General features: G+C 36.1%; 1 protein-coding gene and 1 non-coding gene across 2 annotated transcripts in view; one reads left to right on the top strand and one right to left on the bottom strand.

Moving 5' to 3' along the window:
- The window catches only part of LOC113498688 (matrix metalloproteinase-2-like), a 143,075-nt gene that overhangs the window by 4,048 nt on the left and 123,565 nt on the right, over positions 1–15,462 (top strand). The window contains exon 2 of the mRNA XM_026878804.1: positions 154–1,011. Within this exon, the coding sequence (XP_026734605.1) occupies positions 322–1,011 (690 nt within the window). The 5' untranslated portion in view covers positions 154–321. The remainder of the gene's footprint in view (positions 1–153; positions 1,012–15,462) is intronic.
- On the bottom strand, positions 5,750–5,822 carry Trnak-cuu. Its single transcript has one exon. It is a non-coding gene; the product is annotated as a tRNA-Lys (tRNA).

Below are 15,462 nucleotides of genomic sequence, written 5' to 3'. Positions count from 1 at the left end.
AGCACAGCGCTTTGAAATCTCATTAATTTATAATGTCAACAACATCACTGATACAAAAGCAAGGCAAATATTATTCATTACAAATTTACCTGCTTTTTCTTTGTGTTCGCTTTTATCACATTATAATCACGAAATATCTTTCTTTTGTTTCAGAAATCGCTTCGATATCTTGTGCATACAAGAATATTACAAGTACAAAACAAACAGGCGCACCGCCCACGTAGCGAGATAACGCAGCATCCCGTCCACAGAGAAATTAATAATCTGGAACACGGTAACAGGAAGCATGCCGATAATGTGCTGCATGCTCTAACAGTGTTGATGAGGGAACCGCTCGTCGCTGCCGACACTCGAATATGCTTAGCTGACACCTGTGCACTACACGCTGCAGTTACCACAATGTCGTCCGACTGTTCCGCACACGACAAACACGACACGTCCACACGCCGCCCTCACAGAAGTTCCAAACTCAGTCTCACTCTGACGCAGGACTCCTCCAGCAAGGATCACACAGCAAGTGCTACGACACCAAACATGATGGATACCAACACTCAAACGTCTTGTGTAGTTACCAATATCGACAGAATGGCACACAATAATCATTCCAATGACAATTTAGAAGTTCGAAAATTGACTGACTTAGATAGATGTAGGATACTAAATAAAAGAAAATTTGAATACCGACACGAGTCTGAAAGACGATGCTCTGTAACAGATAGAGCCTCCGAACGATGCGTATTGCATAACAAAGAAGATGTATACGGAAAAGAATCGATTACCAGAAAGAGGGTTGAGGCTGACGAATGCGGTGGTTCAAGGCGGAACGCTAATTTGAAATTTAAATATACCCGGGATGGACGGGAGCCGATGGAAACGATCGGGAGGACAATGGGCCCCTGCCACCATGTGCGCTTGATCGTCGGCGCATTGTTGTTCCTGGCTGTGTTCGCGACATGTTCCGCGGCGCCGACGAGGTCTCGACCCACGCGCAGCGCGCATCACGAATCTGCGGTGAGTTTTTAAATTTTCTATACAAAATATGCAACGAATCAGAATTATCATGTGCTCGAGAAAGGTAACATATTATTAGGAAGCAAACATGACAATGGGAGCCACGTTTTATAATACGAAGTAACAAGTAACCGTCTAACTCATGCATACTAAAGAGTTTAAGATACTCGTACGTGTATCCTGAGGACTTGTAAACTTTAGTCCCGTCCCTAGCCGCGCCGGAAACGTGCTGCTTATTATACTAGCATTGTCTGTGTTATCTGAATCTGTCTGATTTACCAGACAATGTCTTTCTTTACACAGGCTTTTTTAAGCACTCGCAGAGATTTGCTTGCGATCTTTTCATACGAAACAAAAGAATTTGGTGCCGTCGTTTTACTAAATGGGCATTGTTTACGCGGACAAATTTCATCTGTATGGCTGAGCGATTATACTTGCCCACAATATTAATTTCAATACAACTCGCTCTTTTTACAATATTATTAGTCTTATTACACAAAATAAAAAATAATTCAGAATGTGTTTTAGTAGGTAGTCTAGAACTTTTACTATTGGTTAGAGGACTCGCTATTAGATCACAATCGTGGAGTTATGTAAGTCGCGGTCCACAGTTGCTTCAGTAATGTTCGCAATGAACGTCTTCCTTTTACCCCGGGAATGTTCGATTCCCCTTAAAAGGGACCGTTATCCACTGACGGATTAACGACCATTTTAAGGCGTATTTCTACTCAGTGCAAGTAATATGGGGACAAAAAGCTGGCGTGTCGTATTAGATTACTGGCAGTGACAGACGGACGGACCGTTTGGGAGGAGATTAATGGGCTAAGTGACGAGTGGGAGGCAGCCTCCAGCGGCCTCCGCGACTCGGGAAGACATCCCGCTCATTTATTTCGTGGACTGTCCCGAATGGTGAAAAATCCGGCTAATTTTATTGCAACAACACGCTGCGATTAGATACAGTGCCCTACAAAAGTATCTTAAAAATGGAGTAACTTTCTGTGCTTGTTTATTTCGTTGCCATAAAGTTTAAAACATACGTAATTGAATTCTAAGCAAAAGTTTTAGTGACCGAACACAATGATCACCTCACAAAAGATCAAAAATATGTTAAACAAGAAACAATTCCGAGGGTTTTATTGCAAGCTAATTACATCCGAGCGTCCAAAATTTCTTAATCCCGATTTTAAAATAGATCACAACGAGATAAATTAGTGAGGTCGAATGGGATGAGCTGAATCAGATTTGAACCCGATTTAATTACAGTTTAAACACGGCGTGACCGCGATGTTAACAGCTTCCTGCAACTCGCATGTGGGCCGTGTTTGTGTTAAACTTTAGTTATGTAAGTGATAACTGGTCTATTGCAATACTCTAGCCCTAACAGCCTAGTCAAATCAACTGTTGGTAGATCGAGTTTACATATTCCAAGTAAACTACTGATGCAGGAACTGCTACGTAATGCATTTGACATTACCATTACGATTAGCGGAATTTTACGAGGTAACATTTAAGTGTTTTTACACATACTGATTGGGTTTAAGTCAAAAACTTAAATAGCCCTAAATATAATAAGTTTCCTAAAAACATACGACGACTTAAAAACAATTGAAGTCTGAAAGAATCGCGTAAAAGGATTTGTGTAACTACCATACATAGGAAACCTTTCTAAGTCAGGTATAATTACACCTTGCAGGAATCTTTACTGCAATTGTAGGTGGAGTTGGAACAATAGTCTTCCCTATTGAGTTCTTATCTGTTAAAGCACCTCAGGTGTTACCCATAGTTTTATATCGTTCGAATCAGTATGAGAGTGGTACAAAAATTGCGGTTTTGTGTTTAGAAATGATGGCAAGTTTAAACGTTAGGGCTAATATAAACGTACTTATAAGTCGAATGTCATTTAAGTGTTGAAATAACAAGTACACGGAAAGCTAAGGACAAAAGCGGACATGAGAAATAGACTGTATTAATTTCAAATTTAAGCACATCGCGGCCAAATGTTGCTTAAACATAAGTAGTTAAATAAGCAATTTATTCAATAGTCCGAAGTCGTAAAACAAATGTTATATCGTTAAAACACAAGCCATATTTGTTGAGTTATGTAAAGCTGTGTTAGGGGAAGTAAAGGTACAACTTGACACGTTTACTTTCCTCTCACTGAGTTTATTTGCGTAGGCAATAGCTATTTCCATTGTAGTCGTAATCAAATGGTTTTAGTTCGCAAGTTCTCACGACATTGTAGACTTTAAAATATTTCTATTTCCTATAGGATTATGTTTTCAGTTATTTTTTTCTAGACATATCTAAAAATGTAGATAGATACTTTATTTTAGAGGTTTCAATAAATTCCTTCACAAACGTTAAATTAGCTACTAATACTCGTCTAATATTTATGCATATCTTCCTTTGCATTTCTTTTTGTAATTAAAGCTTATTGGTCTAACCCCAAAATTTAAATTTTGCGGAGAAAGAATCCCGTTCCGCGTCGAAAATATTAAGATCATAATTATCATTATTAAGTACTATTTCTTCAGCTAGCAAAAAACCAACTCATGAATATTAAATATTCCGTTCTCTAAACCAATTCAATGGTTTAAATTATTTCGTTACGAAAATGACACCTGTCAAAACCTTCACATCCAAAGCATTAAGATGGAGGAACAAGAGACAAGCCGACTATAACTTAACCTACTTATATAAAGAGAGTTAATAATATCGTTGTCAGGTTGATAATAATATCGTGCAATTCTCAGCAGGTCAAAGGCCCCATACAAAGGTACGGGCGCGGAATCGATCTGGTTTTGAAGGGGAATTTGAAGCGGAAAATTGAGTTAACTTGTTTTTGTGCTATGAGATCAAAACCGTCCATTTCCTTAGATATTAACATAATTTAAATGGATTACTTGCTGTTCAGAATTCTTCCTATCACCTTAAAGCAATATTATTGCATATGTACAAAAATATATCCTCGCTGTATGCTGTGTAGGTTCATTTTGCACAACATAGTATGCCCTCAGATTTCCCAATATTAGCTGTGAATCTAGGAAAGGCAAAGTATGCCAAACGCTTATTCCGTCTGCCAGTCGATACTCCATTTATCATAAAAGGGATTTCACCTTCTCCGTCATACCGGGCTCCGATAAATTATTACACAAAGTACTGTTGTTTATCGAACAAAATACGAAGACGTTGATGTAGATTTATTGCGGACTTACATACAGAATGTCTGCTGATCAATCTGTTGGGCGAAAACAAAAGATTTGAGCATGTTTAGTGAATGAAAACTGAGTAATCTCTTAAGTGCTTTACTCATTTCAATTTATTTAAGGTTTTTCATTTCCTTGAACAATCAGTTGAAGGTCATACTAAATGAAAAGCAGGTACAGTCTTTATACTTATGTACGTCCTTGTCTCGTCAAATTTGCTTAAAAACTTTTTTATGTAAATCGAATTGTATTTCATAAAACTATCTCTCAGCATCTAGATCCAGTTTACGTCTGCGATATGAGAGATAAGGCGGTCTGTACGTGTGACGTACACAGTAACAAAAGGCGTCTGCGCTCGGCTACAATGCAAGCCGCAGTCGCTAAATATCTTGCAAACTGCTCGCGATATGCATTGTCTACCACCTTCCCTCTCTGCCGACCAGTGCCTGTATTATCAGAATTTAGAACTTTACTCTTGTTAATATGGAAGCGAGATGCCGCTTCACATTACGCATAGTGGCCTCTCACTTGTACAACACCAAAAGTCCAGCCTTAAAACGTCATATGCCCGCGCTATTAAGTAGTCTTGCCTTTACTACACGTCTGCCTATTAAGATTAGAATATTATGGAAACTTAGAAGACGAGCTTTGTGGTGTATTAGATTAAATAATAAACTACTAAAATTAATGGCGTTTCTGTTATCATAAATAAGCATTCGATAGAAAAACTTTGTGTAAAAAAAATGACAGTCGAGCGTTTTCATGTTAGTGACATGACGCTAAAAGAAAATATAAATTGTGAAAATGAAAGTTACACTTGTCAAAATTCCAAAACAAAAACTTAACAATATCTAACTCTCTTTCCGATAAAGTGCGCGTCACACACAATACATATCCCTACTAATATTATAAATGCGAAAGTAACTCTGTCTGTCTGTCTGAACTTATTTTAATTTAATTTGGTACAGAGAGAGAGTTCACCTTGAGAAAGAACACAGGATAGTTAGTTTTTATCCCGGACTTTTGTAGAGTTCTCTTGGAAACGCTTAACCGACCTCGACGCGTGCGAAGCCGCGGGCGTAAAGCTAGTTAAGTAATATTCATAAATAAAAATTGGTAATGTAGGCTTATGGGGTGTCACAGAACCTATTATTCTCGATTGTACAGTAAATGAAACTCACACGCTTATTGTAATGAATCATTTAGCACTATTTATGTTCGTAGCTTTTTGCATATTAAAGGTAATTTTAGCTGTTATCTGGCTTAGAGTATGTGTCGTCAGACATTATGATTTGTATGCTCGAGTTATGTTCTCTTAGTGGAAACGAGGCCACTATGCCCGTGGCAAGTGGCGCTAACATTGATCTAATTGATAAAGTGATGCAAATGCGCTTATTTGGAACTAGTGTTATTTTGTAAAAAAAACTTACTGAAGTTACATACAAACCGATAATTTTACCTCTTTTAATTATAAATTACACTAAAAATGTTCAAAGTTTCCTTTAAAAATAAAATTGTATGACAAAAAGATGCGCCCAACGTGGGGCTCGAACCCACGACCCTGAGATTAAGAGTCTCATGCTCTACCGACTGAGCTAGCCGGGCTTTTACAGGAAGTTGGAAATAGCGCATCAGTTATTTTTATCAGGCATATCGGTTTATTTTCATTACTGTTAATTGTAATTTAACGACAGAACAAATGAACGGGAGTCAATATGTGGCATATATTATGTACAATATCAAAATAAAACCTTAAAATTATTTGCGTAAAGTTTAATTTAAATTGCATCCGTAGGATTTACTACCATACCTTGCCAAAATTGTTAACAATACAAGTGAAAATGAACATGAGTCATAATTAAATTGAAGCGGCGCTGGAGGCCATCGGTATTGACCTACATATGTAATGCTATCTATAGCGGACTATCCGTCGCATCATTTGTGCCGAATCCTCTCATTATAATCTGTGGGTAATGGTTAACTGTCGTATACAGTCCAAAGAATTTGTGGCATTTTGATATTAAAGTAACATTCAACCTCTTTTCTCTACATTTCGTTATTCATGTTTCGTTACGACCTCTTTGCTTCTCTTTGGAACGTATGTGTAAACCTTAAAAATTTAAAATATCTTATTCACAAAATATATCACTTATTTGCTTCGTCTTATAAGCTAATTTTCATCACACTTGATTCATAAGTACCACTCTGAGACAAAATATTGCACTGTAGTCACTGGCTGGCAATAAAGAAAAAAAACAGCATCACCTGTGAATCTAAACTCGTCTGCTCTCAGTCTAAATATGATAAAAACCTCACCATTTTTGTCATTCGCTATGAAAATGTAATTTAAACAGGCCGCGCGTTAAATAGGTCCGTTGTGGCACACATGAGTGCGTTGCCAATTAGAATTTGCGAATTTGCATTTTAGAATGAGCCTGCAATAGCTGAAGTGCACCTTTGATAATAATCCGCCGTCACAGTAATTAACAGGGCGATGCTTATTAAGTTTCCAGGGTAGGTAATATTAGCATAATTACAGACTGATCCGAGCATCTTTCGCGCCATACTCGGTAAACCTAGATTTACAGGAAACGCTGATAACCCAGATTTTAAATACTAGAAATTAAATGTCCCGTTTGTTTTAGTTGATAAGCGTTAGTTAGTTATATATTATTTTTTAATTTGTTAGAATAGATATTAAAAGTTGCTTTTTCGGCATTACGATCATGACATCAAAGTTTTTAATAAGCTTTATCTTTCTAAAAAGAAAATGCTCATTCTTGCAAATGTGAAATTTAAATCGTTTCAGTTGATTCGTTTAATTTGGGATCGATTACAAGTTTTTCTGAAAACTCACTGAAATAAAACCTAAGTAAGTACACCACATACTGAGTGATGTTTTATACTTATTATAATTTTCGTGCACACTTAGTGTCGGATTTCTTGTGACCTAAAACTGTTTTAATACATATTAGTCAACTGTAGATTGCAGACAGCGATAACGGGTGTTGTTCCACGAATCCTGCTCGTTATACATATTTATAAATTCATATTTGTATAATGTGTATATGTATAATGTTCATTACTTATAATTACCATATGTAGACTAAAATGTTTTTTACGGCGAACCCATTTACAGTTGTTACTTCTCTTTACAATTGGTTACTATAATTTAATTGACTGAAGATAACATGACCGTGATACAAAACTAACTTATACTTGGTAAAAATAAACATACAAACATTTAAGAGAAATAGATTTTTAAAGGAATTTCGAGCGACTGTCCAACTAACACACAAATAATACTTCATGCTTATAAAAATACAACAACAAACTACTTTAAGATATTCTTAGTATTCACTTGTTTTATATGCCCGTAACGATAAACTGGAACAGCTGATAAGAACACCGAAAAAGTGATAACGATGACATAAGACTCGCGTCTAACGCAAGGTGCAGGCGACACGATAAGAAGATGATAACACTTGATAGGAAGCAAGGAAGGAAACCTTCGAACAACGTGACTTGCAAAAAATACTTTCTATAAACAGCTGGCATTTGTTTATTTGGTAAAAGCTGATAGTATTATTTTAATGTCAAATTGTGTGGTACTTATGGAGTAAGGTAATTTGGTATTTAGGATGAAATGCAATGGTATCTTATTTTAATTATAACGAGCTATGGACTATACAAATAACGTTTAATTGACTATAACTACAAATTAAATTGTCACAATATTGTAACAAAATTTACGGCAGACATTGATTAAGTCAACATTAAAGCAAACCGTCGTTATCGAGCTATACTTTCACAAATTCTTGTTTGAATCAAATGCATTGCAATGCAACTTTGGGAGCCTGCCGAATGGCATGCTCTGACCGGAAACCGCATCTCTGAGATAAATTTAGCCGGCAAAGAGTGACGGAAATACAAAAATAATGTTCAAACGAAGCAGTTAAACAGAGACAGACATATTTCAGTTGTTCAGCTGCTGAATAGGCCTGCACTATTATATGTGAATCAATGATAATTGGGTTATTCATACAGTGATACCAGCTGAGTTTTCGATCAGTTCGCCTGAATATGCAAAGCAAATTGAGATTGCTTGATTAGTTTATGAAAAGGCTTTGTAACTAGGGCGGTGAATAAAACAGCTGTGATCTCATAACGTAATGCGTTTACATATAGTTTTGTTTATTATAACAATTTACTTAAGTAGGTAGTCCATTCAATGTTTTAAGTATTATCAAACAAAAACGAAATCCGATTGCATTGCAATAGCAACAAAACGTCTTCGTGATAAATACGAGTTATAAATACAATCAGATAACCTTTGATTTGGCTTAATTGCTGATATTAATAATAGACTTGCATTAACAAAACAATAGCCGAAGACTCAGGACTTCTTAATTTTTAATAACGCGGAAGTGCGTCATCTTCGCATTAATAAAGATGCACTTAATGATAGGCTGCTTGCAAACTGTATGAGAAACCTTATTCCTATTCAAACCGAGTCGTTGTTCAAAAATTAACAATGTAGATTGCAACAATTAATCGTAGGTATGTTGGCACGGTATGCTACCAACAATTCACAGATTCGTCAATTAGTATTCATTGCTTGTTCACCATTGACTCCCAGGTGAGTCCGGACATTATTCGGCGCAATGTTCCGGTGACTCACGCTGCATCCGTCCAAATTTAACACAACACAAACAAATTGAAACCCTCCCACCTGGCAATAAGCACCAATTTAAACGCAAAATATTAACGTGTTGGTCATTTAACTCTATACCGCTTTCCCATTGTTATTCTAAGTATGTTACAGTGATGTATTTTTAGAGTATTCTTTTAATTTTATGTCCATGACGTAGGATGTATCGTTGACCCATATTGTCTTTGGTGTTCAGGAAATAGATTTTTAATGTATTTTTTGGGAAGTGAAATTTTAAATAGTTCACATTCCTAGCATAAAAAAATAAAAGGTCTACATTTTTAAATGAGTCACGGCGCTGCTCATGTTCGTGTAGGTTTAATTATTATAACAATAAATTACATAGAGCAGACATACCTTTCACTCAAAATACCCTTTTATTTCCAATATAAATAACTCATTCGCGTGCAACACAAAATTCTTGATGCAATAACAATCGCATAAGTTCTAAGAACCGGCCCATTTCATTTGTTAGTCTTAATTCTGCTAATAATTACAACAGATCAAGATAACGTTTTATGTTCAAACTTCAATGGCTGTAAACCTTTTACGTACAAATTCTTTGGAACGAAAGTAAATTATTTACAGCGGTTTATTACATTTTCTTGAATCAATTTCAACGCTACAAATAAATATGCCATTAACTTTATTGCTCACTGATTTGGTTCTGTAAGTGGTCATGTGAGTAGCAATTTGCCAGAATACAGTAAATTAAATCAATTTTTTATTACGAACAAAGAATTTAACATGACAAAGTAACAGCGCTGAGAGCAACACAAAAAAATATATAAATTTCAGTTACATTTCAATTTACGTGCGTGCGAAATGAAATGCTGCATAAATGTGTAAAATCTTCATGGTATGAATATAAAAAGCTGTAGACTTTGAGTGAACACTTTTATAGGTTTAGTATCCCCATATTATTGGTAGACGAACTCTTTATAATGTAAACACAGCGGGTGAGACAGGGACTGCTTTTAACAAGAATTGTTTATCACCTAAGTATGGCAATATTCCCTAGAGGTAGGTTCGAAATGAATGCATTAGGGTTCATCGTTGCCATCCATTTACCTGGTAGGTAAATATTATTAAAATATCTGTCTCCTGCTAGGATACAGAGTTTATTATAAAGAACACTCGCTTTAGCTTGTAGCTTCGCTGTGTAGATGTTAACTATTGTGGCTAACCCTTTTGATAATAAGTGCATAATAAGTTATACACAAAGCAGTTTGATGTCAGATCGATATGGTAAACTTCCTCAAGTCCTTTCCAAAGTGTAATAGTACGTAATCATGATTTTAAACTAAATATCATACCCTCTGATGTTATACGGTACATACTGCAAGCTTTTGTTATCGTAACAGTCGACGCATTTTACTTATGTCACAATCGCTCTTCAGGTTTCACTAGAACTAGGTACAGCTAAGCAAAAAGCTTTCAATTCCTTCACTATCATAGCAAAAATAGTCATAATGTCTTTAAGAGACAGTTCGTTTTTCCGTGCAATGGTCTGAAGGCGTGTCGCCTGCGTGACCAAGTGTACCCCTGTCGTAGTTGCTTTGTAACCTTAAAAGTGCATACTGCATTCTCGTTACCCGTCGTTTTTATATGGTCAAGTTTATTTCTCGGGCTTGTTACGTGTCTTCTTGTTTTGTACCAGATTGGTACTTTAATGCTCACATTCTGTATCGAGTAACACTATGTCATTGTTCGTAGATAATAAAACAAGTTGGCTCAAGGATTTTATTTAAATCTATAATACAAAGTAAGAAGGGTACAGCTAAGGCTATTATTTTCATTAATTATAATTGCATAGTTAATACTGCAATAGTAGGGTTTGATTGTATTTCCTGTTCTTACATTAAATCTCACAAATTCTCAATAACATAAGTAATCCAAGCAAACAATTGTCCCTTACTGAATAAAACTATCAGGATATCCATTTGTTTTCGAGTTCGCCATATTTCTTCTAAAGCAATTAGCAAAACGCGACTACTTACGCAATCAACACTTTGGCAATCGTCCCAAATGCTACCATTTATTGTAAGAAAGCTAATAACTATCTACTATTAAAGTAGTTATTAGCTTCTTTATGATGTAATTGTCTGGCATAACCATCAAATCTGTGAACTGTTCCGGGTTTCCTAAAAAACCTGGTAAAAATCGTATGAGGTAAGGGAACAAAGCTACTTTACTCAGTACATTTACGATATAGAATGCTGAGTGCAGTGTAGTAGGGAAAATGAAAGCACTTTGAATCGGCTTCTGTCTGGCGGTGTCTTTATTGACGTTATAAATGTCAGATACACAGGAATTGCGGAAAGAAGTATGTTTGCACTTCGACTCTAACCAAGCGATTTTCGCTTTTCGTTTCGATTGAGTTTCTATTGACTGGAGATTGTCTAAATAAAGACTTTTATTTACGGATCGATTGTGGAAATCGAACACGAAGAGACGTATTTGTGAGGGAATAATGTAGAATGGGCTGAAATGAAGATTACAATTTAGATGTTCCTTTGTTTTTATGGCGTTGATTTTCAATGCTTTCAATCTTTTTCCAAAGCTCATACATTATTACCTCCAAACTATTTTTCATAGCCTTTGATTGTGGACGACTTGTACCTACAGATAATGCATTTAAATAATTTGTAGGCTAACGAAGAATATTAGGTTAGTGAATTTGTGCCTTTAAGTTTTATGAAGTTTACTTATCAATGAACGTTATACATTTGTCTGAACAGTATTTTCATTCTGTACCCTGTCTATATTGATACCGTTTGCCATACTCGTATTGTCAGGAGTATATGTAGCGACGCTTATCCTATATTGCTTCATTTGCACAGAGTTGTTTCACTAATCCCACGATATGTTGGTATGTTGTCTGTCTGTCTGGTAGCCTCCAGCTTTTATTCTGCATAATGAGAACAAACAGAGCTATTGTTTAATATGATGACAGCTTCTTCTACCCACCCCAAGCCATATCGGTGTCGGTTGTTAGATCTGTAAATTCAACTAAACACAAATCGTAAATAAGCGATTTTTTAAATCAACATAATTTCTTGTGGCGCACCCCTACTTAGGACAAGTATTCGTGGATCACACAAATGCTTGATGTACAGTATTATCTGAACCAATATGTCTGAAGTAATTGGTCTTTAGTAGTTTCCGTTCTTTGTTTCTTCATGCTTTACTACAGTAATGAGCAGATAGTTTTTTCTTCGTTAGGCATGTGCCCTACACTATAAACTTCCACTTAATCTTTTATCGATTACTTAGCTTCCGTTTCTACCCAGTAGGAGTACGTGACTAGCACGTTTACATGCAAAGCTAGTTTTTGCATAATTTATCAATAGGTGTGTGAAGTGACCGTATAATTTATTATTTACAACTCGACGTTACTGCTAATGTAATTAATTAACTTTAATTTGTTTTTAATTACATTTTCCATTTGCTACATGACTGAAAATGTAACTTTACGAATTCATTTATAATATTCATAAGTCATAAAATACAATTTACATTTGCGTTGTTTCTCTTTATAATTATTAAATGAGCTGGCACCATGTAACCATACGATAGTAAAATAAACTTCATTTTAATTGATTCAATTCTGTACTATTTTAGGTGCATCAAGATGCATATTTCGTAAGATGCGTTCGCTTCCGTCTCGGTCAGGTTTCAGTCGATTGACGCCAGCTATATGCATGCTACAGTTCATAAACTATGCGGAGTCAATACAGTTTAAATACAAATATGTATTAATGCATGCAGACAGGGAGGGCGGCGCTCCGCCGCCGGCGCGTGCGCAGCCTAATATAATCACTAGCCGCGGACACAGTGACGGCTAAATAGCGACTGTTAAATAAATTATAAATATACGAATTATCATAATTTTTATTAAAAAAAAATCACATATTTTTTCCAATTTATCTGCGGTTTTTTTAATATTTAGATACAAAGTTTGACTTAACAAAGCTCCTCATGAATTATCTACGAATTGTCTTTATCATGCCTATGCTTAATTCACCAGTTAGAACTAGAAGTTGATAACCAATATTATGGTCATCATTTCATCAGAATTTCTATTTAAAGTACTTCATACATTGATAGAGGTTACGATATTGTTCCGTTTAATTAAGGCCCACGTCCGTGCACTACGTCTACAGTCTAACGTCTAAGTTTAGCCCGGTGCGAGGGGGGCTACCTGCGCTCGCGCCGAACTATAAATGTAGCCACTTTCACCGCGCGAGGGCGTGACCCGTCCCTCAGCTGATGTATTGGCGAATGGGAGCAACAGATCACTGCTCTAGTAATAAACACTACACATACTTAACTTATACAGCACCTTATAAAAGCTGATAATAGGTTTGCAAAAGAGTTCCCACGTAGTGCCATACATCCGAGGTTTATACTTGGACTGAAAGCTCCGTGACTTGCATTCATCTTTTAGCTTAGAATCTTGGCTAATAAGTTAGTATAATAGATAATCTTTCACTACAGTTATCATAATTAAGCAGTAATTACTCAACACAAATTCACAAATTCCTCAATTTTAAATGCCACAAGATAATTCGTTTGCTAATTCAACCGTAGCAGAACAGGAGTGATGAATGTGAAGATATCAAGAAATGCATCTTTATCGACGGGACTACATCACCTAGTATATTTCCTAGCTAGTTCGTCAATACAGATAACACAAAAGTATATCGGCGTTATCAATAGCTTCGGGATTGGGGCACGGCGCAGTCCACACCACACAATACCGTTGTATAAGGAACACGGCACCGTTCCCTCACAGCACGTCATTAATTTACTTTCATCGAACACTTTTATGACGGCAGTTTGTAGAGCACATCGGTTAGAGTTGTATTTGTAAAGGTCGGCGGTACCCCACGCCCTTATAAATAGATAGACGCCCCTGGGGGCTGTAAAACGCGGCGAACACCCCTCCAGTAATATATCAAGATATCGGATTCCGTACGTGCCCACTTCCTGTAAGATAGTGCCAGGAAAAAAGGTATTTTTAATTATCTTTGTACATTATCTTAGTGGAGCCTGCGAACGGGATAGAATGCTGGGCTATCTCTAGTACGTGTAAGTGAACACCGAATTAATTGCAAAGTATTTGCACTATCGTATACAGGTTTCACAGTATTTCCATTAGCAAGCAGTAGAAACTCGGTGATTTAAATGTAAAACGGACTGACTTTCATTGCGTATAAATATTTTTGTAATACATTTAAATAAAACGTTTTGTTAAAGAATTGAACTAAGTATGAGTTTATATTCGTCCTCACGTACACATGACACGTCGCGCCAAAGCTTAATGAATTCCGCATATTAGTTTGGTTTAAGGGAACTAAAGTCTTTCACAGACACTAGGGAAGCTGAGTATACGTATTTGAGTTCATATTTCTGTTATTTTATTTCTTGAAATACTTAAAATAAATTCTTGAAATGTTTAATGTTTTTACCATAAGAAATAGACTTAGAATTGTTTTTTAAAAATTTTCCGCTCAGAAACATTTAAGTGTCGCGCAATCATCTTTGAATTAAGCGTATAGTAAGAACAAAGACAATGAATGAGATGATTACCTTCAGAGTGTAGTTAATGAATCGTAATAACCGATGTTCGAGCGAGTACATCAATATTATTCAATGGAGATGGGCACAATACGCCATGGCGGGAAGCGCAATCGATTGCCGGGGTCAACGACACGGGAACTGACCTTTGAACCAGCTGATCAAACATATTTTGTTCCTCAAAAACTTTATTAATTTTTTACGTAAACAAAATTTGTTGCCATAAAATTTTGTTGATTAAACACTAAAGAAAGAAAGTATTATACTTTACTGTACTATGAGTTATAGCTTTTAAGTGGGCAATAAATATTTATTTCGTTTATTACTAACGTAATTTAACCATCACGACAATTAACATATCAAGACAATAAGCAGAGAAAAAAATCTGTAATTTATTAACTTGTAACGGATGGCTCGAGCTTGTCACTGAGGAGCGAAAACAGATGTCAGTGTCGCGGACTCCGTACTTACTCATACATAGCAATTCAATTTGAAATCTTCACTTGTTTTATATTAACTCCAGACAAACTGTGTTTGGTTTATGTCTGAACAAGATGTTGGAACAAGTGACAGGTGACAGTTTATCGTGTAAAATGCCCTTTCAAATTAGCTGTCAAAAATTATGGTGCGAGATTGTAGTCTATTTTTGTTCAATTCATTAGCCTGTAAATGTGCGCTGGCTAATTCTAAGAAAGCACAACAATGTTCGCGAGGGAAATGACTGTTATCATGACAAATGAATGGATGATCGCAGTGTTTTGTCATAACTGCATAGGAGGGACTAGGTACCAGCGTCGCGACGATTTAATGGTCATTTAGTCTCCGTTTGCGCCACCCACTTCAATACTGAATGCCCCATAGTGTACTGGAATAACTCAGCTGTTAAATTGCACTTTAATCTGCAAATGAAGTGCGACTCATTAATCACTGTTCAGAATATGAATATAGCAC

This window comes from Trichoplusia ni, chromosome 11 (assembly GCF_003590095.1).
Source record: "Trichoplusia ni isolate ovarian cell line Hi5 chromosome 11, tn1, whole genome shotgun sequence".
Classification (NCBI taxonomy): Eukaryota; Metazoa; Arthropoda; class Insecta; order Lepidoptera; family Noctuidae; genus Trichoplusia; species Trichoplusia ni.
The sequence above is the reverse complement of the archived record's forward strand: the minus strand, read 5'-3'. Positions and strand labels throughout refer to the sequence as shown.